Source organism: Salminus brasiliensis, chromosome 7, assembly GCF_030463535.1.
Source record: "Salminus brasiliensis chromosome 7, fSalBra1.hap2, whole genome shotgun sequence".
NCBI lineage: Eukaryota > Metazoa > Chordata > Actinopteri > Characiformes > Bryconidae > Salminus > Salminus brasiliensis.
In genome coordinates this window covers 2,055,330-2,082,547 of record NC_132884.1, presented here as the reverse complement: position 1 = coordinate 2,082,547, position 27,218 = coordinate 2,055,330, and the positions used below count along the sequence as shown (strand labels likewise).

The 27,218-nt window shown below is 47.3% G+C and overlaps 2 protein-coding genes across 5 annotated transcripts in view; one reads left to right on the top strand and one right to left on the bottom strand.

Moving 5' to 3' along the window:
• cygb2 (cytoglobin 2) overlaps positions 1-12,234 on the bottom strand; it is a 15,207-nt gene extending 2,973 nt beyond the window's left edge. The window contains exons 1-3 of the mRNA XM_072683390.1: positions 11,998-12,234; positions 1,324-1,555; positions 1-511 (exon numbers count right to left, since the gene is read on the bottom strand). The exon at positions 1-511 is cut by the window's left edge and continues 2,973 nt beyond it. Of these exons, the coding sequence (XP_072539491.1) occupies positions 347-511; positions 1,324-1,555; positions 11,998-12,140 (540 nt within the window). The 5' untranslated portion in view covers positions 12,141-12,234 and the 3' untranslated portion in view covers positions 1-346. The remainder of the gene's footprint in view (positions 512-1,323; positions 1,556-11,997) is intronic.
• Positions 12,235-19,306: 7,072 nt separating this feature from the next.
• Positions 19,307-25,933, top strand: LOC140559313 (uncharacterized). 4 transcript variants are annotated; one of them, XM_072682789.1, is made up of 4 exons: positions 19,307-19,387; positions 21,805-22,069; positions 22,806-23,005; positions 23,618-25,933. In XM_072682789.1, the coding sequence occupies exons 1-4, from the start codon at positions 19,354-19,356 to the stop codon at positions 23,956-23,958; spliced, it is 840 nt and encodes a 279-aa protein (XP_072538890.1). In that variant the 5' UTR covers positions 19,307-19,353; the 3' UTR covers positions 23,959-25,933. The 4 variants fall into 4 exon arrangements, with proteins under 4 accessions (XP_072538890.1, XP_072538888.1, XP_072538891.1 ...); XM_072682787.1 differs by having other exon boundaries at positions 22,806-23,023; XM_072682790.1 differs by lacking the exon at positions 19,307-19,387 and adding an exon at positions 20,153-20,438 and having other exon boundaries at positions 22,806-23,023.
• Positions 25,934-27,218: the final 1,285 nt, after the last annotated feature.

Here is a 27,218-nt window from a genome sequence, read left to right as displayed (position 1 = left end):
CGATCTGAAGAACCTGTACACTTCGTTGGTATTCATTTAGGATATTCAGCCACACAAACACAAAGAAATAAAAAAGGCTATTTTTAGTCTGTCTTTCTAATGAGGTTACAAACTTCTAATGTTTCTAATGAGGTAAAAATACAAAACAAAAAAGTTAGTGATTCATTTCCAGACGATTCCTCCATCCTTCTCATCCAATCCTTCTCATTCATCTTCCTGCCCCTCTGCCCCTTGTTCGGTCCCCATGGGTGTGAAAACCAGTCTGTTGATGCATTTTGGTGTTTTAGTGTGTGTTTTAGTATGAGTGTGTGTGTGTGTGTTTGTGTGTACATGTTTGGGGCTGGTCTCAGACGGCCGAACTGGAGAGCTTGACCCAGCCCACCTCCTGGTAGGCTCCAGTGATGTGCCAGTAGAGCACCGCCATCAGTTTGGTCCAGGCCGTCTGCACCTCGGGGGTGAAGCACTCGCCAAAATCTTCCGCCAAGACCTCCAAAATCACCCCACTCAGGATCTGAGTGAGAGAAATTAGAAGGGTAAACACAGAGAGAGAGAGAGAGAGAGAGAGAGAGAGAGAGAGAAGTAACCCCACCAATTAGCATGAAGCTAACTGCTGCCTAAATCATCACACACTACTCTCATATCGGTCTGGACAGTTTTAACAGCTCAGATCAGTTATATACACTATATGGACAAAAGTATTGGGACACTTACACATTCCACCTACAGGACCTTTTATGACCTCCCATTCTAACCCCATAGGCATTAATATGGAGCTGGTCCTCCTTTAACAGCAGCTCTACCAGCAGCAGCAGCAGGTCTGGAGCTCTGCTGCAGTAACTGAGTCAGTTGGAGGCTTTTCTGCACTCTGCTCTGAGCTCAGCACTCGGCCCTGACCCCGCTCTGTAACTTTACGTGGTCTGACAGACACTCGGTGGCTGAGCTGCTCTCTGTGAGCTGTTCCTCCTAAACTCTTCCACTGTTCAATAATAACACCACTCACAGCTGATGGAGGAAGATCTAGGAGGGAGGAAATTTCACCAGCTGACTTGTAGTTGTTGGTGCAGCGGTGTCTCCTATTACATACAGAACCACGCTGGAGTTCAGGGAGCTCTTCAGAACCTCCCGTTCTTTCACTGATGTGTGGAAGAAAGGCAGACTGCAGGGCTAGAGGCTGGATTTTATACACCTGTGACTGAATCAAACACCTGCATTCAGTCCCGGATTAAAACGTGTCCCAATACTTTTGTCCAAATAGCGTATTTGCCTAAAATAGAAAAAGCTGGAATTTGTTAGGATTCTTTGCTTAAAGCTGCTGTCTCTTACCTTAAAGTACATGGGCTCCACTTTGTGCTTGAGTGCGTGGGCCTTGCCGACCAGCGCCAGCACAGACGACACCTTCTCTGGGTCATGGAGGTTCTCCACCACCGAGTTGATGGCGTTCATGACTCGGCAGGCGTGCTTCCTCAGCTGGGAGCTCCTCTCCATCTCTTCAGGATCCTCCATGTCCTGGAACTGACTGAAGTACTGCTTCGCTGAGGGGAAGTTCACGAAGAACCTGGAGAGTCATAAATTAAACTGTCATTTTTAACACAATCAGTCTTAGCCTGAGGTTAGCTTCACCAGATGGTATGCTTCCTCCCTGCTGATGCTCTGCATTTGGTGTCAGTTCCTGCCCAGTTCCTGCCCAGTTCCCGGGACGATTTACCTTCAGATTTGCTTCAATATTACCACACATTACCAATATCTACATGCCCACCTTATCACACTACCTCCACCATGCTTGACAGATGAGGTAGCAAAGCTTTGGATCATCAACACCTTTCCGTCTTCAAACTCTTCTTCGTCCCATCATTCTTATCCAATAACACACTTAGCCATGGAACGGCTCATCACCCAACTGTCCAATTACTTTCTTTTTTTGATCCCTTAAAAAAAGAGAGGGGGGTTGTAGCATAGATATAGCTCATAAATACGTATGAGGAATAATTGGCATGAAGGGTGAAAGGAAGGCCGAAAAGCAGGCACTTGTGTCTCTGAGAGCATGAGCGAAAGAGATGGGCCGCGATGGACGGAGAGTAAGAAGGAGAGAAGGAGGGATAAACAGTGGGAGAGCGAGAGAGCAGCAAGGCTCTGAGCTGGATGATTGCACTGCAAAGCTGAAGTGGTTCTGATACTCTGACAAGAGGGATGTCATTAAGTCACAGCAGGGAAAATGAGAGGCAGGTGCAGAGAAAGAGAGAGACCGAGCGAGCGAGAGAGAGAGAGACATGCAGACAGAGCAAGAGAGACACTGCCAATATTTCACTCGGTGTGTCTCTGCCTGCCAGAATGCCTCAGCGCTGATTATGAACATCCCATAATAAACAAGCAGAGCGGGAACTGGACTAATAAAGCGCAAATTGTGTAACCCTGTTTCTGCTTGAGATTCGGCACCACGTGTCCCGCTTCCAGCCTGCCGCCGTCGCTCGCCGCCGTTCCCTTAAGAAATAATGGAACAATGTCGAGGCGTTCGCTTTCATCAGGATGGCGGCCGAGGAGCTAATTAATACACTTTCATCGGATGGAAACACGAGGCAGGAAGCGCACATCCGAGTCAGCTGGCTATTAGGCCGCATTGTAATAACAACGGCTTTTGAAGACGGACTTTCTCCGTAGTGCTAACACCGGCGCGGGCCTGCGATTGAATGCCTCGGTGGTTTATGTGAAAGACTCTCTGACAAAAGAAATCCGGGAGGAATGTATATGTTTATGCAAACGGTGCCAATAGTAAAGCCTTTCAGACCGTCCACCGCAAATGGAGTTTACGGGAACCCTGCGCTGACCTTCTTTGTGAATGAGTGTTTATGTAGGGGGGCTATTTTAAGGACGATCTAAACATGCCCCCTCTTTAGGAATCTTAAAAGATAAGGCCGTGATGGCCCGCAGCCAGGGCCGAGATGAATTCTGGCACATCCATGCCTGAAAAGTCCATGCCTCACTGCACTGCACGTGGATTCAGAGGTTTGGTAACACGGTACCCTGAACCCTCCTACAGAACATTGGCCTATCCTTGGCACAAACATAATTTGGCCCAAATCCAATCATTTTCGTCATACGTGACGGGTGGTATGTGTCCAAAAACACATTGAATCTGACATCATCAGTTCTGATTCTGGCTTTGGTGTGGTGCTGAAATCCGATAATAAATGCCATCAGCAGCCGTAGCCTGAGAGAGCACAACTGGCCTTGCTCTCTCCGGGTGGGTTGATGGTGCTCTCTGTTTCCCCACATCGCTTCAATGTCCAAGCTGGTCAACCAGCATGACAAGCACTGCCATCGCATCTGCATGTATGTATGCGTTTGTTTTGAGTTTGGAGGTTTAGCTGATCTACCAGCGGCTGATCTACCTGACCAGGCTAGTCCAGGCCATCGTGACCATGTTGGTTGACCAGCATGAGCAGAATGATCACGCTCATGGACCAGTATGACCAAGCTGGCTGATCAGCATGACCTAAGGGGGTTGACTAGCATCGACAGCCTGATCACGCTCGTCCACCAGTATGACCAGCTTGTGCAAACTAGTTAACCAGCTTTATGAACCAGTGTGGCCAGCTTGATGACCAGCTTGATGGCCAGTTGGTTGTGCTAAAATTTTTAATACTTGGTTGCTTTTGTCAACAGTTCGATTACCAGTAGCTACACGGGCACCAGTTTCTAGCATCACCAGCCTGAACACGTTGGACCACCAGTTTGAACTTGGTCAACCAGCTTTATGAACCAGTGTGACCAGCTTGATGGTCAGTTGGTCGTGCTGATATGTTTAATACTTGGTTGCTTTTGTCAAAAGTCCGATTACCAGTAGCTACAAGGGCACCAGTTTTTAGCATCACCAGACCAAATTGGTATCAAAGTGTGATCAGCTTGATGACCAGCTTGGTCAAATTGGTCGCGCTGATAGACCAAGCTACTCTACCAATATGAAAACCTGCACTGGACTGGTCAAGACCTAAGCTGGCAAACCATCTTAACCACCTGGATTACCAGCCAAAGCTGGTCATGAGCCGAATTTCTCAGCAGGCAAGTGTTTCCGAATTTTCCACGAATCTCAATGACGCTTGAAGAAACCCATTAACCAGTTCTATTTAAAGCTATCGATGTAAAAAGGCATGACATTAATAATCGGGCATGACAGTACCAGTAAATCTCCCATCAGACATGACCGTAATGGATTCCACACCAGTCCCGTAAACAAGAAGAAGTGCTCCCGGTTTTCCTGAGTAAAACAATATCGCGGCGGAATGCAGCATCGTAGATGCGCCTGGCCGGATTCAACAGTGTAATTTTACACAATCAGGACTAAGCAGGAGGCTTAGCTTCACTCGTTTGTTAGCTTTAGCCCCTGGCACTAATGCCGGATCGCTCCCTTGATGCTGCGGCTGGCTCTGAAACGGAACGGCAGCTCTTGGCTGACCATGCATAGTTTCTCCAGCTGTCTCTGAGCTCTCTGAAACACTGCAGCGGTTGTGCGCTCAATAACTAGCATGAAAAATGCTCACAGCCCTGAAAGATTAGCCCGACTGAAGCTAGCGGGTTCGCTGGCTCCACGGCTCTTTATGCTCTGGGATGATGTGTGGAAAATGCAATGCCAGCCGTTAAGATGTCTGTTAACATCATTTTCAGTAGGTAAGAGACAACGTGTTGACATTCCCTGAGACATGTGCCGGAACTAATTTTCCAGTCAAGACATTTTTGATGGCCAAATTTTGCTCTGCAGAAGTTACACTATATGGACAAGTATTGGGACACCTGCTCATTCATGGTTTCTTCTGAAATCAAGGCTATTAGAAAAGGTTTCTCCTGCTGTTGTTGGAGTAACTGTTTCTACTGTCCAGAGAAGAAGGCTTTCTACTAGTTTTTGGAGGATGGAGCATTGCTGTGAGGATTTGATAGCATTCAGCAACAAGAGCATTAGTGAGGTCAGGATGTTGGATGATGATCACCAACCCACCTCATCTCATCATCCCCAACTCCCCCCCTGGATTGGACTGGATGGAGCTCCACCACCATCATTCCAGAGAGCACAGCATTCGTTAGAAGGGGTGACGTTAATGTTGCTAATGTTGCTCATCACCACCCGAATTGCTCCCCCACTTTTACTCAGGATCCAAGTCCAACTTGGACACCAAACATGCTGATCGTCTTAGCTGATGGAGTCCATCTGCGGTGAGTGGAAAGTTATGTAACTTATGTAACCCTTATTTTTGGGGGAAAAAAGGTATACTGATCAGCCATAACATTAAAACCACCGACAGGTGGTGCCAATAACATTGTTGAGGCATGTCTTGTGGAGTGTTCCAGGTATACAGTGGTAAGTACCTACCAAAAGAGCAGCAAGGAAGGACAACCAGTAAACCGGCAGCAGGATCAAGGGTGTCGAAGGCTCAATGATGCTCATGGAGGCCCCGCCCACCTCACAACTTACAAGCCTGCTTAATCTGCTGCTAACTTGTTGACAGTCTTGTTGACAGTACCCCAGGACACCTTCAGAGGTCTGGTGGAGTTCATGTCTCAACTGGTCAGGGCTGTTTCGGTGGCACAAGGTGGACCTACCTGGTTTTAATGTTATGGCTGATTGTGGAAGGTCAAACTGTGGGCTATTATAAGTCCCATAAGTCACCATGAGAACTGGAGCCAAAGTAATGAGCTTCGTCCCTTTCAATGGGGTAAAAATACGCATGAAAATTGATGGCCTATTCCTGTCAGTTACAGGCTTATTACTCAAACTATCATATTAGAGAAGAGGTGCTAAGAATAGACGAGCTTCTCCTCAAGGCTATGAACGGTTCGCCTCCTGAATCTTAATGACTTCATACTGTGGAGCCAATGAGGCCTTTTAATCAGTCCTGAGTTCTTATAAAAATTGGGCTTTGGGATATTCCAGGATGGTCCTTATGGAAAAAACGGGAGTTTGATTATATGCTGCTTATGAAGGATTTGGGAAAACCTTCAAAGCCTTGAAGATCCAAACCAAGAACCAAGACATGTAAACATTCTCAGCTATGCTTTTTTACTCAAGCCTACTCAATAACTACATCCAGCAGAAGAGGGTATATTGGTCACACAGATAACCCACAAGTCTTTGAAGGTCAGGATTGTCGACCTTTAGAAAAGTGCCATATGGGTTGGCGAACGCCTTTGGTGGTCTAATTGCATTTGTACGGCTTGATGATATTATCTGAGGCGACTGTCAGTCCAGTCACTTGGATAACACACCATGTATTCTTACATCTAGATCTATGCAAACGAGACATTTAAATATTTAAATTTGCTTTTGGTCATCCTCTCATCTTCTCCGACAGACAGATACACTGCACGTCCAAATGTTTGTGGACACGCCTTCTAATTTACGCATTCAACTACTTTAAGTGGTGTACATTGCTGACACAGATTCACACACACACATACACACACATTCAGATTGTCTAATCCCTTCAGAGGAGTACTGCCAATAGAATTGGACTCTCTGGACCAGATAAACTTATTGGCGCCATGCTGCTGCCTAATGCCAGGAGTGGGCTAGTAGTGGGGTATAAAGCCCCCCAGCATTGAGGAGCTGTGGAGCAGTGGAACTGTTGTGTTCTCTGGAATGACGGTGGTGGTGCTCCATCTAACGCTTTTGGGAGGATTTGGGGAGTTGGTGAGGGAAAGATGAGGTGGAGTGTTGATCATCATCCAACATCCTTGTTATCCTGATCTCACTAACGCTCTCGTCACTGAACGCAGTCAATCAAATCCTCATGGCAGTGCTCCTCCAAAATCTAGTAGAAAACCTTCTCCTCTGGACAGACAGTGGAGACAGTTACTCCAACAAAAGCAGGAGAAACTCTTTTTAAAACCCTTGATTTGAGGAGAGACGATAAATAAGCAGGTGTCCCAATACTTTTGTCCATGTTGTGTATTTTTCCTTATAGTCTGACATCATAGAAGTAATACCGAGGTTGGAGAATCTTGGAGGTGTAATAGAGCACTGTTTTAACCTCTTGAGACCCTGCCTCCTCATATGGGGACATTACATTTCTGATCTCTCTAAAATGTTGACCCTTTGACCTCATGTGAGGACAAAAACGTCTTCCTCTGAGTTTAGTTTATATTTGTTAGGTCCTACTAAAGCCAAATTAAAAACACACACCAAGCAAACCGGGTCTCAGGAGAGTAAAGCAGATCAGCATCTCACACTAGTGAGGCTAAGTACAGCCTCCAAACATGGTGGAGGTAGTTTCACACACTGTTATTGTAACCAAGACCCCCAAAATAACCAACAGGACCACCTGCTTATTATTATTATTATTATTATTATTATTACTATTAGGGTCCATAGCCATGTCACTGGTTTACTTTATTGGTACTGACCAATATAAACTGCGAACCCCCACAAGCCCTGCCTGATGTTCTGGAGATGTTCTGACCCAGTGGTCAGTAAAAATACTGTATCCTGCTTTTGTTGGAGTAGCTGTCTCTACTGTCCAGGGAAGAAGATGTTCTGCTAGATTTTGCAGGATTTGATTGCATTCATCAACAAGAGTGTTAGTGAGGTCAGGATGTTGGATGACCCCCCACCTCATCCCCAACTCCCCAACTATTGGATGGATTGGATGGAGCACCCCCATCTATCATTCCAGAGAACACAGGTCTTCCACTGCTCCACAGCTCCTCAATGCTGGGGGGCTTTATACCCCTCTAGCCCACGCCTGGCATTAGGCAGCATGGTGCCAATAGGCTCATGATGCTGATCTGCTCCAGAGAGTCCTATTCTATTGGCAGTACTTCTCTACAGGAATTAGACAAGCTGTGTGACTGTGTGTGCATTTGCACATCTGTGTCAGCAACTCAAAGTAGCTGAATGCATTCATTAGAAGGGTTGTCCATAAATATTTGGACATCTAGTGTATGCTTCTGAGATTAGTGGCTAGAAGAAACGCAAAGCCAGGCATCAGCTAAGAGACATGCTGGATTTAAACACCTCCGCACTCAAGGGAGACCCACATCTGAGCAATCTTCAGCTCAGAGCTGCCCATATAGGATGCCAAGAGAGACCACACACACACACACACACACACACACACACATTATGGGGGCACTATAACACTACAGTACATCAAAACACTTGGTGGTGCCAACCCAGACTACTGCCATCCTCAGATAAGACACACAGACAAACACACACACACACACACACACACACACACACACACTGTATAGAGAGTAGAGGGATTAGCTTATCACCTCTAACCCAAAATCACATCAGTGTTCCTGACAGTTGTCCTGGCAACCCGAGGACATCTATTTTAACGAGTCCTTTGGGTTTTTACTCATTTAGTACTGATCTGTATGTGTGTGTGTGTGTGTGTGTGTGTGTGTGTGTGTGTTTGCTGTCCAGTGAATTCCTTACCCTACAGACCTCCTTTAACATTTTCCATGATACATCTACATACACCAATATGTCCAAATGTTTGTGGACAGCCCTTCTAATGAATGCAATCAGCTTATTTAAGTTGCACCCATTGCTACACACACACACAGCTTGTCTAGCCCCGGTAGAGAAGAAGTACTGCCAATAGAATAGGACTCTCTGGAGCAGATAAACATCATGACCCTATTGGCTCCATGCTGCCTAATGCCAGGGCTAGAGTGGGCTGGAGGAGGGGTATAAAGCCCCCCCCCCTCCAGCAGTGGAAGAACTGTCATGTCTGGAATGATGGATGGTGCAACATTCAAGACATTTGGGATGTGTCTGGGAGTTGGGGGTGATGATCATCATCATTGATTTGATATTGCTCCTCCAAAATCTAGTCGGAAGCCGCCTTCTTCCCTGGACAGTAGGGACAGTTACTCCAACGAAGCAGGTGTCCCAATACTTTTGTCCATATTGTGTCTTTCTCCTTAAAGACTCAAAGGATCATGTCTAGTGTGTGTGTTTATGCGACTGTTGCCCTTCTAGTGTTTATTTTCCACACAGGCCTGGTAGCCTCACAGCTCCTGAGTAAAGAAGCTAAATGGGGACGTCAGGCATGTCTTCGCTCATCGGCTACAGCCGGGTCGTCGCCGACCCTCCTCCTCCAGGATATCTAGGCTTAGAGGTATCAACTGGATTCTAGCCTCTACAAACTAGCTAAGGGTATTTTCAGAGTAACCAGGGAAGCACTTCGGTGATTCGCTCTGGAGAAGGGAAGAGCGCCTGCTGAAGGCCGTTGCTTTAGGCCTAACCACGGTCTCTTCTTCGGAGCACCCAACACATGGAGCCGTTCCTAACACTCGCGTCTTTTCTCACTTCTTTATGCCGTGTTTATGTTCAGTCAGTCTGGCTCGTGGATCCCTCCGAGCTGTTCTCACATCTCTCAGGGATTCTCGTTGGAGCTGCTGGATTTGAGCTTCTTAAGTTAAAAAAAGAGGAAAGTAGGAAAGTATTGGGACGTGTCCTGCCTCTTCCCACGGGGCTGTATTCAATCAGGTGAGGGTTAAAAATAGTGTGAGACACAATGCAGTTTTGGCGCGCCACTCGCACACACCGAGAGCGGCAAAAAGCTCTCGAGAGCTGAGAGAAAATGTGTGATGGCACTTCCTTCCTTCCCGGGCAGCGTTCCACCCTCACCCCTGACTAGACTATTTCAGGAGGCTGCGCTGCGAGGGAGATCGTGGACTTGCTGTGGACAGCGGGAGCCAGCGCTCTTACCCCTCTGAAGCCTGGTACAAACCAAGACTCCTGATGCCGGGGTTGTTCAGATAATACGGCAAAATATCCTGAGATTGATGAACTTATTAGTCTTACTTATTAGACTCTCCTGCGCGACAGCATACAGCTAACACTCGCACGCTCTGTTGTTTCTGTTTATAAAAGGTGTTGTAGCTGTTGTGGTTGGTGTGGTTGGTGTGGCGCAACAGATAACACCACTACCCGTGGGAGACTGGGGTTCAATTCCCGGTCTGGGCCACTATGCTGCGCTACACAAATAAGAGTCCTTGGGCAGGACTCCTAACACTACATTGGCCCACCTCTGTAATACGAGTAACCTTGTAAGTGGCTCTGGATGAGAGCATCAGCTAAATGCCATAAATGTAAATGTTGTTAATCCTGGGTTTCTGATGTTCAAATTGGCTCCGCCCACCGAACTGCCAAGTCATTCTGCGCCCGAAACCACATCACCGAGTCTGCACCACCCTAAATGACCTGGACCTGGATGCAGGTTGAGGCGGAAGAATTTGAGGATTTGGGCGATTTGTGGTTCTGGTTTTAATGTTATGGCCAGGTGGATGCTGTCAGCTCATGCCAGTAGCAGAGGTTTATGGCATGGTTACGTCAGGGTTTTGTAGCGAGGCTGAAGAAAAGTGAGCCTGTGCCGAGGTGTATCTGTACCAGCTGCATGCTCTACACCACAATATCAAAGCACCCACCATGCCAGTCTTCTCCTGCTTCTGCTCACTGCGGTCAAGTGAAGAAACCAGGCAGGCTGAGTGAATGGGCACGCAGCTGCTGGAAGGCGTTCAGCCTTCCGATGATAGGATCTGCCTCAGAACCTTCGATCAAAACCTGAGCGCTCCATCAAAGCCTCGTATCATGGTCCAGCCTGGGACTGTGGTCTCGCTCTCAGAACTTCAGAGAAGGTGAGGTGAAGCTCGCCGGTCAAGCGGTTAGTCGCGTCTTTTGAGAGCTTCAGTCTCCTTCTGAGAGTCCCTGTCCACTCAGAGTGTCCCAGGGTCCCTGGGACCAGGGAGTGTTGGTGTTGGGTTGTTGCTTTCTACTTCTGCAAGACTCCCAACACTACATTGGCCCACCTCTGTAATACGAGCCATGTAAGTCGCTCTGGATGAGAGCGTCTGCTAAATGCCACAAATGTAAATGTAATGTTAATTCCAGAGCAGCTCTTCCACTGCTTCCACACAGCTCTTCAATGTTGGGGGGCTTTAAACCCCTCCTGGTATTAGACAATACCACGCCTGGTATTAGGCAGTAGGTTCCCAATAGGTTCATGCTGTTTATCTGCTCCAGAGAGTCCTATTCTTTCGGCAGTACTTCTCTACAAAGACTAGAGTGTGTGTGTGTGCACATCTGTCTCAGCAATGGGTGTATCTTAAAGTAGCTTAATACATTTGTTAGAAGGGGTGTCCACAAACATTTGGCCGTCTATGAAAAAAAAGCAGGTAAGTGGTTGATGACTGAGACAATTAGAGCTGCTACCTGGTGCTGATAAGCTACTTGTTTGCTAAACCAGCTGCAGGGGTAACATCTCTCACAAACATGCACGGCGTGGTCAAAAGTATTGGGACACTTCTCTTCATCACTGAATTCAGGTGTCTGATTCAGTCCCGTTCAGCCACAGGTGTATAAAATCCAGCCTCTAGCCCTGCAGTCTGCTTTCTTCCACACATCAGTGAAAGAACGGGAGGTTCTGAAGAGCTCCCTGAACTCCAGCGTGGTTCTGTATGTAATAGGAGACACTGCTGCACCAACAACTACAAGTCAGCTGGTGAAATTTCCTCCCTCCTAGATCTTCCTCCATCAGCTGTGAGTGGTGTTATTATTGAACAGTGGAAGAGTTTAGGAGGAACAGCTCACAGAGAGCAGCTCAGCCACCGAGTGTCTGTCAGACCACGTAAAGTTACAGAGCGGGGTCAGGGCCGAGTGCTGAGCTCAGAGCAGAGTGCAGAAAAGCCTCCAACTGACTCAGTAACTGCAGAGCTCCAGACCTGCTGCTGCTGCTGGTAGAGCTGCTGTTAAAGGGGGACCAGCTCCAGATTAATACAGCCTATGGGTTTAGAATGGGACGCCATAAAAAGTCCTGCAAGTGCGATGTCTAGCTGTCCCGATACTTTTGTCCATATAGTGCAGTTCAAGTTCAACCATTCCTAGCATCATTATTTTTAAAAGTGACCATGACAGGACCACGAGATACCGTCAACTATCAACCCTTCTATCAACAGATGAAAGGAGGCTGTGAAAGCACCCCTAAGAAAGGTGCATACCTGATGAGGATGGCCACGCCCACGTCCTCGCAGCTCTCGTAGACTCTCGCCCAGGTGTTCTGCACAATGTTGCACTCCAGGTCGCTGAGCGGCTCGGCGCGCTCCCTCCGCTCCGGCTCTCCCACGTCCCTCTCTTTCTCCATCCCGCAGGCGCACGGCGGGGAGCCCGGTCCCGAGCCGGGCGACGAGGGGCCGATCAGGGGTTGGGGGGGCGGAGAGGGGCGGCGCAGGAGCCGCAGGGGGCAGCAGGAGCTCAGGGCAACAGAGCAGAGAGAGCAGAGAGTGTCCAGCCTCCCTCTCACCCCTTGCCCCTCGCTGTACCCTTGGGCAGGCAGGATGCCCTCGACTCCTGACACCCGTCTATGTACCGACACACACACACAAACACACACACACACACACACACACACTGTCTGCTTCCCTCTCTCTCTGACTGTCTTTCTCTCTGTCTACACCTCCTCTATGTATACTGTTCTAGCTCTGTGGTCTCTCTCTCTCTCTTTCTCTCTCGCCCTTGCTCTCGCTCTTCTCTCTTCCCTCTCGCGCAGATGTTGTCGCCGCTCTGAAGTTGTGGCTCTGCGAGGCGCTGAGATACGGAGCGCGAGGACGAGGAGAGGGAGGGAGGGAGGGAGATGACGGGAGGAGAGTGGGTGTGTGAGAGAGAGAGAGAGAGAGAGAGAGAGAGAGGGAGGCAGAAGGAAAGAGTTGATGGAGATGGAGAGAGTGACATAGAGAAAGAGAGAGAGAGAAATGGGGAGGGGGGAGAATTCCTGTGTTACCTAACAACCCTTTCCTTTCTGTTCTTTGTCAACATGAATGCTCTCTCTCTCTTTGTCTTCCTCATACACACACACACACACACACTCTCGTGCGCGCTCTCGCTCTTCTGGGTAACTGTAAATTACACGATGAAGCTTGATGAAGATGATTTCTTCATGGAAAAGTCGAACAAATTGCACTACGGAGCTGCGCTGTCCATGCTCACTCGTCCGCCATGTCCAATGGTCAGTGCTCCCACTGCTTGTTATAGGTCCTCTGCCGGCTGGAACAGCCAATGTAGGATGCGCTGACAGTGCACAGGGCACCTCAAGAGCTTGACATGCGGTGTCAGGAGCCGCCAACTCTCCTACGCTTCTTCACCAGGCACCTTCCAGCAATGTTCTCCGTAAGACGTCCCAGCTGCCAATTGTCAGCTCAACTGTCATCCTGAAGGTGTAGTCGAGCTAAATGAGACGATGGAGAGTGATGGCATCTTCAGTGCTTCTGCTGTCGGTCCACAGTGAGAGATGCGGTCCTTCCAAGCCACTGTCACCCTTCGAACCTGGTGTAATAACTACAGTACTGCCACAATTAGCATATCATTAGCAATATCACCAACCCTAAAACCGAACCCTGTGGGACTCCATAAAATGGGCTGCACTTAAACACTGCGTTAGGACTGATTACTGATGGAGAAACCTAGGGTTCAGGGTGTTAACAAGGCCTTCGAGGGCTTTTGAGGCTGTTTGAGGGGGCAGCTGTCTGGTGTCCGTGTCTCACACCCAGCTAGAAGGGTGGACAGATGGACGTGTGTATCCAGTTCTGACTTCTCTTGACAGCATGGTGTAAAGCCAGATGTAAACACACTGGGATTAGATTACGATCACTCAGGGGCCGTCAGGGTCACAGTTTGCTGAGAAGCATCATCAGACTCCAGCCAAAGTACAACGTACTATGTGTCCAAATGTTTGTGGACACCCCTTCTCATGAAGCTACTTTAAGGTGCACCCACTGTTGACACAGATGTGTCGTTCTATGACGTTCTGCACATAGAATAGGACTCTCTGGAGCAGGTAAACATCATGAACCTATCGGCACTGTGCTGCTTAATGCCAGGCGTGTGCTAGAGGAGGGGTGTAAAGCCCCCCAGCAGCATTGAGCTGTGAAGCAGTGGAAGAACTGTGTTCTCTGGAATGATGGTTGGGATGAGGTGGTGATCAGCAATGCCCCTCGAAAATCTAGTAGAAGGCCTTTCTACTGGACAGTAGAGGATAAACGCCCTTGATTTCAGAAGAAACAATGAATGAGTAGGTGTCCCAAAACTTTTGACCAAGAGACAGTCCACACACATACAAGTTGTAAGGCTGCAAAATCTGCAGTTAAGGATCATCCACTCCCAAAGAAACATCAGGACCCTTTACAGGTACATGGCCCAGGATCGAGCCCTAGTCCGCCATAGGGAGGGATCAGCTTGCCCTCTGTACTACGCCTCCTTGCTTCTGGACATCCTGGTCAGCACTGCAGTCTCCAGAGAGGACACTCATAAGAGGGATAGGGATACACAGAAGGCAGATGTTAGAAGCACCAATGTAAGCAGACAGCCTTGTCTTATGACCAGTGCTTATCCTGAAAGGATCTGAATCTTACCTACTGTAAGATTCTACTTACCTACTGTCACCTCGGCCCTCATCCCCTCACAAAACTTCCTCAGGATGTTTACAAACTTCCTAGGAGAGCAGAAGAGCAGGAGGACTCTACAAAGAAGATTTACTGTGCCAAAGGCTTTGGAAGCGTCTACAAAGGCCATTAACTGGACATGCCTTCGTTCCCAGGGCTAATGTTCTTTCGGGAGCTGCTCTGCCCTGCCAGCATGCTCATGTGGGGCTCTGTACATACGTTAGACTGGGACCTAGTTGGGCTTCTGAAATGGGCCTCACTGTTTGCTGCCTAATGCCAGGCGTGGGCTAGAGGGGTGTAAAGCCCCCCAGCACTAATGTTCTCTGGAATAATGGATGGTACTCCATACATTTAATTTGGGTTGGGGAGCTGGAGATGAGGTGGGGTGGTGATCATCCAGCATCCTTTACACCCCTCTAGCCCATGCCTGGCATTAGGCAGCATGGTGCCCATAGGTTCATGATGTTTATCTGCTCCAGAGAGTCCTATTCTATCGGCAGTGCCTCTCTACAGCGCTAGACAAGCTGTGTGTGTGACACACCTGTGTTAGCAATAGGGGCAAGGAGGCTACCTTTGTACCTAGTCGCCCTACTCAGTTCATTGCTGATGTGTGGACATCTCTACAGGGTCTAGAAGTAGATGAATGCATTCATTAGAAGGAGTGTCCACAAACATTTGGACACTGACAGTGTCCACAGTATAAAAAGACATTGTAATTGCACAAGACTCTCCTGGCTGTATACTTGGCCTTCATTCCTGAGCGAAACAGACAGACAGAGAGAGAGAGAGAGAGAGAGCGAGCGAACGAGAGCTATAGATGCACGTATAGCTGCTGTGGAGCTACAGAACAAGCCAGTGTCTCTCAGTCCTCCCGTCTCTGGAGATAAGACAGATCTTGGCTGTGAGCACGAGAAACTAGGTCCTCGTCCTTCAGTCCCTGAGCCAATTTTAAGCCATCCCTTTTAATCTATGATCATTACATTAGAAGTAAGACCCGGCCTCTCAATCTCTCTACTGAAGAAGTTGAAGTTTGGGGGTCTAAAGGCCTCCACGGTGTCGCGAAGTTCATGCCCTTTTCACATCAAGGACATCTGGTCCTCACAAAGAGCTAACTCCACACACACAGACACACACAGGCTTTGTGAGTAATGCCTCATAACCCACTGAACCGATGTCCCCGCTCCACTTCCACAGACAGGTCTTTCCTGTCGCTGTCCGCCTGGAACCCCCCTCCTCGCCCGCATCCCCGAGAGCGCTCTGTCGATGAGTCACGCCGTGACACACTTTGCAGGGAATTCAGGCCGAACTACGGCTTTACTGGTCACTGATGCGCGTGGCGACCCCCTGGTCATCTTTGCGGGGCTGCCACGGTGATCCGACAGAGCGAAGACATCAGAGGCGACAGTCTGTCTGCTGGTGACGTGATGCGTTCAGCTGTCTTGTCCGGAGAGTGAATCGGTGCGGCCGCTGACTCTCTCTCCCTCTCTCTCTCTCTCTCTCTCTCCACAGGAAGAGATGAAGCTGTTCGTAACCCATTTACACAGTCTAACAGTCACACGTTAACTAAGGGTCATTTCTTCGGCCTGGTGTCCAAGAAGCCTGCTGTGGAGATCCCAGTTAGCTCAGTCACACAAGACTGGTGCCCAGAACACACCATTAGGTCCCTCGTAAGGCCCCGTCACACAAGTGCAAGGTAGGGGTTTCTAATAAAGAGGCCAGGGAACGGAAAAGCATGGTACGGGTTTCTAATAAAGTGGCCAGTGAGTGAGCCTTCAAGGTAGGGGATTCTAATAAAGAGGCCAGAGGATGGAAAGGCATGGTGGGGTTTCTAATAAAGTGGCCAGTGAGTGAGCCTTCAAGGTAGGGAATTCTAATAAAGTTGCGAGTTTGGGGGTACAAGGTGAATGTTTCTGATAAAGTGGCCAGTGTGGAAGCACAAGGTCAATGTTTCAAATAAAGAGGCCAGAGAATGGAAATGCATGGTGGGGGTTTCTAATAAAGTGGCCACTGAGTGGATGAGCAAGGTAGGTGTTTCTAATAAAGTGGCCTGTGTGGAAGCACATGGTTAAGTGTTTCTAATAAAGTGACCAATGAGTGGAAACTCAGTGTAGGTGTTTACAATAAAGTGGCCAGTAAGTGGGCATTCAAGGTAAGAGGCCCTAATAAAGTGGCCAGTAAGTGGACCTTCAAGGAAGGGGGTTCTAATAAAGTGGCCACTGAGTGGATGAGCAAGGTAGGTGTTTCTAATAAAGTGGCTTGTGTGGAAGCACATGGTTAAGTGTTTCTAATAAAGTGGCCACTGAGTAGAAACACACCGTGGGGGGTTCTAATAAAGTGGCTAGCGAGAGGACAAGCAAGATAGTAGGTGTTTCTAATAAAGTGGCCGGTGTGGAAGCACATGGTTAATTGTTTCTAATAAAGCGGCCAATCAGTTGAAACACGTGGTGGGGGGTTTCTAATAAAGTGGCCAGTGAGTGGAAACTCAATGTAGGTGTTTATAATAAAGTGGCCAGCGTGGAGGTACAAGGTGGGTGTTTCTGATAAAGAGGCCAGAGAATGGAAATGCAGAACTGCACATAACTGTGGATCCAAATAGAGAATAGACATGTAGTGGTGTGTGTGTGTGTGTGCGTGTGTGTGTGTGTGTGTGTGTGTGTGTGTGTGTGTGCCAGTGTCATGGAAGGGAATCCATTTGCATGCATTCACCATTCTCCTCAGCGCAGAGTCGTGACTGCGGGAGGCATTCAGTCAGTAAATGTGTCCTTTTTCTTTTGCTTCGCGACTTCTCTATAATCCGTCGGCTCTTGCGAAGCCATAGGCGCTTCAGACGTGTGAAAATTTGCATGTTTCTGCAGTGAAAGAGAACGAGCCGGCCAACAGCAAGCCTACGGTTCATAAATACTAGCACTACTACTGTGAGAGGCCTGCTGCTCGTACTGCATCACTCTGGAAATGATGAAATGATGGATGTACAGAAGTGATCCGATAATAATAAAGAATTTCCAGGTTTAAAGTTTGAGAAAAGGCCTTAGGCCTTTATTTTATACTCTGGAGAATTTGGGGATTTGTTTGCATTGGTCTTTTATGCTTTTTAAGCTTATTTAATTAAGCTTTAAGCAATTTAGTACATTCTAAAGATCATTTCCCGACTACACTGTACAGAAATGTAGCCAGTCTAAGTTAAAATGATGCTGTAACTCCATATTAATCCATATTAATCAGAGCCTCAAAATCACCAGTAAATGATCTGCAGCTGAAACTGGTTAAATACTGTGTGAGATGTTTAGCCTGTGGCTCCGCCCCCTCAATCTGTTTACTGTTTACTCCCACCTGCAGGTTAGACCCCCCCCCCGACACACTACATCCCCAGACTGGGAGGTCTTTGGCAATAAAGCTCCGACCCCTTGCTGGGATTTGAACTCATGACCTCCTCACACTTGATAATAAGCAGCAGTTAGACCGTAGGGCCGGTCTAGAGCTGTGTTCATGTACCTCACTGTTCTTTCTTGGACACGGAAACGTGGCCGGCTTCACAGCTCTGGAGTGGAGCGACTGTCTAACTGCCTGCTTGTCAAGAGACTCAGGTCAGATCATAGGTTCAAATCCCATCAACACCACAATCCTCATGGACGAATGTGTGGAAAGGCAGCCTGCACGGCTAGGGGCTTGATTTTATGTACCGAGACGCCTGAATTCACTGATTGAGAGGTGTGTCCCAATACTTTTGTCCACATAGTGTGACTGGTGAACAAGTGGTGGTTGGGCTTGGCTATATTCGCCTCACGTCCTCCTTTGTGAGTTTTATTCTGTGATGATGAGTCCCCTGCATCTCCCAAAATGCCTTTCAGCGTTCTGTCAGACGTTTAGCTGCTTTCCTAACCCCACTTTTTTCCCCCTGCCACAGTAGCTGTCAGTCAGATGTGGCAGCAGCGAGGGGGGTTCAAATCCTTCTCACCCCTGAGGGTCTATCTCTTCATATCTCCAAATTACCTCGTTTCAACCCTCAGAATTTGCCACTGCAGGCTGTCAGCGAAGCAATTTCCATCGCCGCATGACTCCGCCGCAAATTAGCGTGGTTTTTATTTTCTTCCCGTCTGTAAATCAGGAGCTGCTCTCAGGCCTGCCGAGACACACAGTTTGCTTACATGTTGATGAAAGGACTCAGGTTTCAGCCTCAAACTTCAATCAGGGTCTTATACTCGCTTATTATTCTTATTAATGGTTCGTAAGGCGCTTATAACTTAGCTAATAACATTGGCACCCATTAACCCCGCCCCCGCCGACACACTACATCCCCAGACTGGGAGGGAGGCCTTTGGCCATAAAGCTCTGACTTCTTGCTGGGATTTGAACTCATGACCTCCTCACACTTGATAATAAGCAGCAGTTAGACCGTAGGGCCGGTCTAGAGCTGTGTTCATGTACCTCATTGTTCTTTCTTGGACTCGGAAAATCATTAACCTTGGGCCACTTTTGGTAGGTACTGACCCTTGCACATCGGGAACACCCCAAACACCCGCCCGATGTTTTGGTTCTTGTCTAAGTGGCCCAGATTCAAGATGTAGCTCTACCCCTCAACAGGAGCCACCGGACCCAGATCATCGATGATAATCACGGCCCCTGGCAGTGGTTCTAATGTTATGGCTGTAATGTTCCCGGTGTCTCAGGGTTCTCTGTCTAAGAGGGGGGGACTGGCGTGTGTCCGAGAGCAGGAATCCATTGCTGTGAAGAAGAGGGGTGCATTTTGGCCGATGCTCTGCTGCCCTCTGCTGGTCGAACCGCGGAACTTCTCTCCCGTTTTTTTTCAGCCGAGAAGTTGAGTTACACGTCAGAGCGGGAGCCGGTAACCTGTGAGCCGGACGTGTACGGTGACCTCAGCAGTTTGTGCGTATCAGCTGACCGTCCGAGAGCGGAAAGACGATGGAACGTGTGGCGGAGATGCCGAGCGGCGACGGTAAGAGAGAGAGAGGGAGAGAGAGACAAGGGGGAGAGAGAGAGAGAGAGAGAGGGGGAGAGAGGGGGGCTTAGATACAGAGACCGGCTCCGTCAGCGCGAGGGTCGCGAGCTCACGGAAAAACACCAGGCTCGCACTGCGCTGCAATTCCCCGCGAGGCTCCGGTGGCGCTGCTGCCGCTCGAGCGTGTAACGTTTTCTCGGCGCGTAGCTGCCATAAGCCCCAGTGTTCTATTCCCGCCCGTTTTCAGGCGAGCCCCGCCCTCGTGCGCGGCGGTTGGCTAGAACCGTCCCGCGTCTTGCTTGGATTGGCGGGCTTGCCCCGTGTCCTGCTCTATGATTGGTTAGGGGAGTAAACGTTTCTTGCACTGCGATTGGTTAGGGTCTTTCCATCCGCGTTTCGATTGGCTGGTTGTGTTTAATTTATATTTGTTTTAAGAAATTATCGGAAAATTATTAACCGTGAAAAAGTATTTATAATATTTACGGTAACAATACAAATATTTCAAATATTTATTTAAAGTATATTTAAAATTTATTATTTTTCAATATAAAAATGTAAGACTTGTATCGATGTTTAATGCCTTTATTTAGTATTTTAATAATAATATAATAATGTAATATGTATTTAATTTCGAATATGTTTATATTATATATGAATAAAGCAGGGAGGGGGCGGGGCTTGTCTGAGAACGGGTGGGATAAAAAACTCCGCGGTGCAGAAGTCAACACTTCTGCAACGTCACTTCCCGGATGGATGCGAGGAAGGCACTGTGAGCAGGCTGATGGAGATGGAGAGCAGGGATGTTAGGGGGGATGTCTTCAGCAGGTCGTGTCCTGGCGAGCAGCAGATCTGCGGATGATCTCAGGGGCTGGTCAGTCCTGGCCGGTCAGGTCCCCAGTAGTGAGCTGATGACCCCTGATTCTGTGTAGGAGGGACTTTCACAGTGACCCACGCTGAGGTCTGTGGAGTGTGTTACACGCTACTACGCAGGACTGCAGTGTAATCAGCAGCAGTGTCTGAGGATCTGGACGCAGCCCAGGAGGTCCTGGTCAGTGGATGTGTTTAGTAGCAGGTGCTGAATTAAAGTCTGTCTGGTGTTTTTATGGAGCTGTTGTGGTCAGTGGGTTTATGAGGGACTGATGGTCTCCGGCAGCGGTTGAGCTCAGGGTTCAGCTGTTGTTGATCTGAGTGTGAATATCAGGAGCAGTAAACACACCTCAAATTTAATATGTGAGAAATATGACAGATAGATTTTTTAAAAAATATTTACATTTTCCCCCTCCTCTATCCATCCATCCATCCATCCATCCATCCATCCATCCATCCATCCGCCCGTCCATCCGCTCATTTCTCCGTCCGTCCATCCATCCATCCACTCATCCATCCATCCACCACTTCATCCATCCATCCATCCATCCGTCCATCCATCCATCCATCCAGCTACCCATTCATTCATCCAGCCACCCATTCATTCATCCATCCACCCACCACTCCATCCACCCATCCATCCATCCATCCATCCACCACTCCATCCACCACTCCATCCACCCATTCATTCATCCATCCTTCCATTCATTCATCCATCCACCCACCACTCCATCCACCACTCCATCATTCTTTTTTGTTTCCTCTATCTGGATGGATCCATCCGTCCATCCATCCATCCATCCACCCACCCATTCATTCATCCAGCCACCCATTCATTCATCCATCCACCCACCACTCCATCCACCCATCCATCCATCCATCCAGTCACCACTCCATTATTCTTTTTTCTTTCCTTTATCTGCCAATCCATCTACCCATTCATTCATCCATCCACCCATCCATCCATCCACCCATCCATCCATCCATCCATCCATCCATCCATCCGCTCATTTCTCCGTCCATCCATCCATCCACCACTTCATCCATCCATCCATCCATCCATCCATCCATCCAGCTACCCATTCATTCATCCAGCCACCCATTCATTCATCCATCCACCCACCACTCCATCCACCCATCCATCCATCCATCCACCACTCCATCCACCACTCCATCCACCACTCCATCCACCCATTCATTCATCCAGCCACCCATTCATTCATCCATCCACCCACCACTCCATCCACCCATCCATCCATCCACCACTCCAGCCACCTATCCATCCAGTCACCACTCCATCATTCTTTTTTCTTTCCTCTATCTGGATGGATCCATCCGTCCATCCACCCATTCATTCATCCGTCCATCCACCCATCCATCCATCCACCCATCCTTCCATCCTTCTTCCTTTCACGCATTTATTCTTTTTTCATTATTTCTTCCATCCATCATTAATTCTTTTTTTCATTTATTCATCCACACATCCTTCCTTCCTTCCTTCCTAATTTACTTACTTTCTTACTGTATTTCATCTTTCCTGTCTTCAGGGTTCAGCATGGCCGGCCCCTCCACCACTCCCCGGAAGCGGCAGGTGCGTTTCTCAGCCCGTCACGACATCCTGCTGCTGCGGGAGGTCATCGCCCAGAACCCCTTCACCTCTAAAGAGTCTGGCCGGATCTGGGCTCGAGTCGGGGAGATCATCACCGCCGCCTTGCAGGACGAGAACTTTGAGGTGGACGGCCGCAGATGCAGGGAGAGGACCATGCTGCTGCTGGACTACTATAAAAAGCAGGACTTTCCCAGCCTGCGCAGGTCAGCCTGATGAAATGCCGCCGTGTTCGCTTGTACCATGGATGTAGCAGCATTCATAAACTATATGTCCAAATGTTTGTGGACACCCCTTCAATGAATGCATTCAGCTACTTTACGCTGCTCCCATTGCTGACCCTGTACTGCCAATAGAATAGGACTCTCTGGAGCAGATAAACATCATGACCCTACTGGCTCCATGCTGCCCAATGCCAGGCGTGGGCTAGTAGAGGGGTATAAAGCCCCCCAGCATTGAGGAGCTGTGGAGCAGTGGAAGAGCTGTGCTCTCTGGAATGATAGATGGTGGGATGAGTTGGGGGTGAGGTGGAGTGGTGATCATCCAAAATCCTGATCTTACTAAGCTCTTATCGCTGAATTCAACCAAATCCTCACTGCAGTGCTCCTCCAAAAGCTAGTAGAAGGCCTTCTCTGCACAGCGTCCCAATACTTTTGTCCATAAAGTGTATTAGCACTGTTAGATATTATGATTATTATTATTATTATTTTCTTATAGGGTAATTCCGTACCTGGCACTGCCTGTGAGTCCTTAAAGATTTGGTTGAACACCCAAGACGTTGCCTGATGGGTAGTAAGGTCCTGGTGTTGGTGATGAATAGTGTGGCCTAATGTGTTTAATCCCAGCTGCTGCCATCACTGTAGGTCCCTCAGGGAGGCCCTGAACCCTGTACATGGCTGACTGAATGAAACCCCATACTGTCAATGTGTGTGATGTGTTCAGGTTCGGCACAGAGAGGCTCTACGCTCAGAAGGAGGACCTGCTCCACGAGGTTCTGGAGCTGGAGGCTGAGAAGAATCTCATAGCCAGCGGAGAAGGAAAGTACCAGGATGACGAGCTGAAGAAGAGGGCGCTGGAGGAGCTTGCACTGCCTGAGCAGGACAAACCCACCATGATCCCCGTCACGACAGCGCCGACTACTGGTGAGGAGCCGACAAACAGTACGAACCACTTTACTGTTTCTATTTCATATCTTACACACTTCTGCAGATGTTTCTCTAGAAGAGTCATACATATACACTATATGGACAAAAGTATTTGGACACCTGCTCATTCATTGTTTCTTCTGAGGGTATTGAAGGTATTAAAAAGAGTTTATCCTGCTTTGGATGGAGTAGATGTCTCTACTGTGTAGGGAAGACGAAGGCTTTTACTAGATTTTTGAGGAGGAGCATTGCTGTGAGGATTTGATTGCATTCAGAGACAAGAGCGTTAGTGAGGTCAGGATGTTGGATGATCATCAACTCCCCGACTCATCCCAAAAATACTGGACGGAGCCCCAATAGGTTCTATTGGCAGTACTTCTCTACAGGAACTAGACGAGCTGTGTGTGTGTGTGTGTACATTTGCACATCTCTGTCAGCAATGGGTGAAGCTTAAAGTAGCTGAATGCATTCACTAGAAGGGGTGTCCACAAACATTTGGACATATAGTGTAGCTCTCGAGAAGACACTGTAAAATCTATGTTTTAACGGAATACGTAGACACAGTATGGCGGGTGAGACGACACCCTCTACCCTCTGTCTGTCCCGCAGTGTCCGGAGCACTGGAGCCGGACGACCAGGAGGACCTGGCAGAGCTGGCCGCGCCCACGGCTAAGCGTCCGTGCCAGTGCTGCTGCCAGACTTACTCCGAGATCCTGAGTTTCCTGGAGAAGCGCTCAGAGGCTGAGCAGCGCCTCCGCGAGGAGGAGATGGCGCTTCGCAGGGAGGAGCTGGAGATCCAGAGGAGTAAAATTGCTCTGGAGCGGGAGCGGCTCGGAGCCGAGAGGAAGGAGCGGGAGCGGAGGTTCGAGCTGGAGAGCCAGGAAAGGCAGGTCATCCTCGATCTGCTGAAAGAGAAGGTCCTCAAGAGCGAGAAGAACTCAGAAAGCTGACTCCCCCTGTCAGCGGGTGACACTCTTCACATAGACACTCTTCTAGATCGTCCGTGATTTGGACCACAACTGATTTGGACCACTGATGACTGACCGTGGACTGGTTGGGTCAGCTGGTGGCACTTTTCAGAGACACACCAGAGACACCACTCCACTCCACACACTGTCAACTGCCAACTGTGTAGTACTAAAATATGTTTATTCTTTATCAAATAAGGATTCCTTTGGTTTTCCACCAATCCAAGGAACTTTTGAACATGGGGAAGAAGCGTTTAAGCAGCCAAATGGTGAACTGAGTTCATCTAGAACCATCGGCTTTACTAAAGAACCCTCGAAGAACCTTGCTTTTAAGCGCATACACTGTCAACAACCCAAAATACTGACCATACCGATCATCTTCTAACATCTTCTCTCCTCCAGAGACTGTCCGGTGTTGTACTTGATCTGGCTTACAACTCACAATACTGACCGACCTACTGAGTCACCTAGACGTTGTCCTATCAGGGCTGGGCGGTTAAGATTTTGGCGACTTCATGGAATATCACAGTATTTTAATTTATTCATATATTTATTTATTTTTGCCAGGAAATTTGACTTTGACAGTTGACTAATGACGGTAGGCCAGTCTTTATAGGTCAGCAGTGGCTTACTTTACTACATATACACCCGTTCAACAACACAAGTGTAAAGTCTGCTGTTTTTTATTGTGCAAAACAAATGCAGCATTATTGCTTCATTTAAAACAGCTTTTAAAAGTTTAGAAAGCCTTTAGTTTTTCAGCATTACTGTAGCGTGTTCAGAAAGTGCCCCGCAAGTGTGTGTGTGTGTACAAGCTAAGCGCTTAAGCTGTCTATGATGCATCAAAATCACGCAGCGCTAAATGCCGATCCTAGCACGGATATTTAGCAGTACACCCAATAAACCGCCATACCGCCCAGCACTGCGTCCCGTATTATCCTCCACTGCTGGGACTTGTCCTGTCAACAATCTTCCCCCTACAAACTGATCTGACTACAGTAGCTCAGCACAGTTTGGAAAGCATCTATTCCCGAAGGGCCGTCCTACATGAGTCCAAATGCAGACTCGTCCCGCCATCTGCTAACATCTTTCCCACAAGCTAAAGTCAACACAGAACACCTGTCAGCGCGAAACGTCACTCACCTCTGAAACTCTTCAACTCCCAGCACAGTCATGAGTCCTTTAATGTCGCTGGTGTCGGATAACTGGTGTCAGATTCCAGGCCTGGTGGTCAACATTGCTGCGTCGTTTGGGATTTAGGAGTTGAGGACAGTGCTGGGCTCCCAGACTAAGGCCGGAAGTTCGTCTATCCATCTATCCATCCATCCATCCATCCATCCGCCTTCTTGGGTTCTTCAGGGTTGCGGTAGGCCTGGTCCTGGAAAACCTGGAAAGTCACGGAAAATATTGTAAAGAGCTCCTGTTGTCATTTTATATAATAATATATAACACAAACTTTTATAGTAGCATAGTTTCTCAACATGACCAATCCCAGTTCCCCACCTGGAATACCCCTCCTGAACAAGGCACCGGTGCTTCGTAGGGTTATTTTATGGATTAGGCTGGAAGTCCTGAAGTCCTGACAATGGGTGGCTGTAGATATGAGGTTTATACCATTCATTCCAGAAGATTCAGAGTACAGTATATAGAGCTGTACAGTATGTGCAGTTTATATACAGTATAGACGCTCTGTCAGATATGGCACCAGATATGCTTGCTGTGTACTGATGTAGAACGTAGCGGACTTCATTCATGTCGTATATTTACTGTAAACTGCCAGAATGGCCCTTTTCTTTTTGACTAACCTGGTTAAAAAAGCAAAACCGTTGATGATGATAATAAGAATAACCACCCAGCACTTTCAGTTCTGTAAGTTATTTTTTTACCTGTCAAATGTGCTACTACTGAAATGGATCGTGAGTCATTTGGACTGCACAGCTTTTTACTGTAAATAAAATTCCAAATAATTATTGTAAAAAAAAAGACTGTCTTGATGATGTAATATGAATGCTAGTGAAGATTACCTGCAACCATATGTCCAGGTCTAGTGGTCAAAACTAGGGGTTGAGAGGTGGGTCAGTGCTGAAAGCCATGGTTTAAAGGTGGCTAGGATGCTGCTCTCTCACATCTTAATGATTAAAATCATTCTTTATCAGTAGATGTAATATTTGTTGTATTATAAAAATTATTTTTAATATTATTATTATTATTATTATTGCTGTTATTTCAAGAGTACTGTTTAAATACTTAAAGTAATTGTACTGTAAAGGGCCGGATGCGGGTGCATGATGTGGTCAGGCATTGGGCCGTATGGACATGCTGTCTGCCTGGGGACTGTAACTCCATCAGTGTGCTGACGGAACACTAATAATAATAATAATAATAATAATAATAAAAATAATAACAATAATTAGTTTATTTAATAATAATAATTTGTATATATATTTATTTGTGTATATATATATATATTGTTTACTATTAAGAGTGTTTAAAATGCTCAAATTAGGGAAGATGTGTGTTGTTCTACTGTCTGTGACCTTGTTTACTCCATCAGTGTGCTGACGGAACACTATTAATAATAATAATAATAATAATAATAATAATAATAATATTTTTTTAACTATTAATGTTATATCTTTTTATATACATTATATATGATTATAATGATTATAATATATATATATATATATATATATATATATATATATATATATATATATATATATATATTTATATATAATATACGTTTTTTTTTACTATTAAGGGTGTTTTAAAATACTCAAATTAGGGAAGATGTGTGTTGTTATACTGTTTTTGACCTTGTTTACTCCATCAGTGTGCTGACGGAACACTATTAATAATAATAATAATAATAATAATAATACATTTTTAACTATTAATATTATATCTTTTTTATATACGTTATATATGTGATTATAATATATATATATATATAATATATACGTTTTTTACTATTAAGGGTGTTTTAAAATACTCAGATTAGGGTGGAAGATGTGTGTTATTATATAAAACATCGTAGTCTCGGTGAATCCGCTACAGAAAATGAAGAATTGAGAATTGGAACACCGCTCCAACATGGCTTCCTCACTACGCAGTGCACTAGATCCCTAACGAGGCCACTTACACAAGACTGAGCTGATTGGATTAGAAAAATCCAGGGCGCCGCCCCATTTCCTCTAGCCGGTGTGTTGTCATTGGCCAGGCCGAGCGTCAGTCACGGA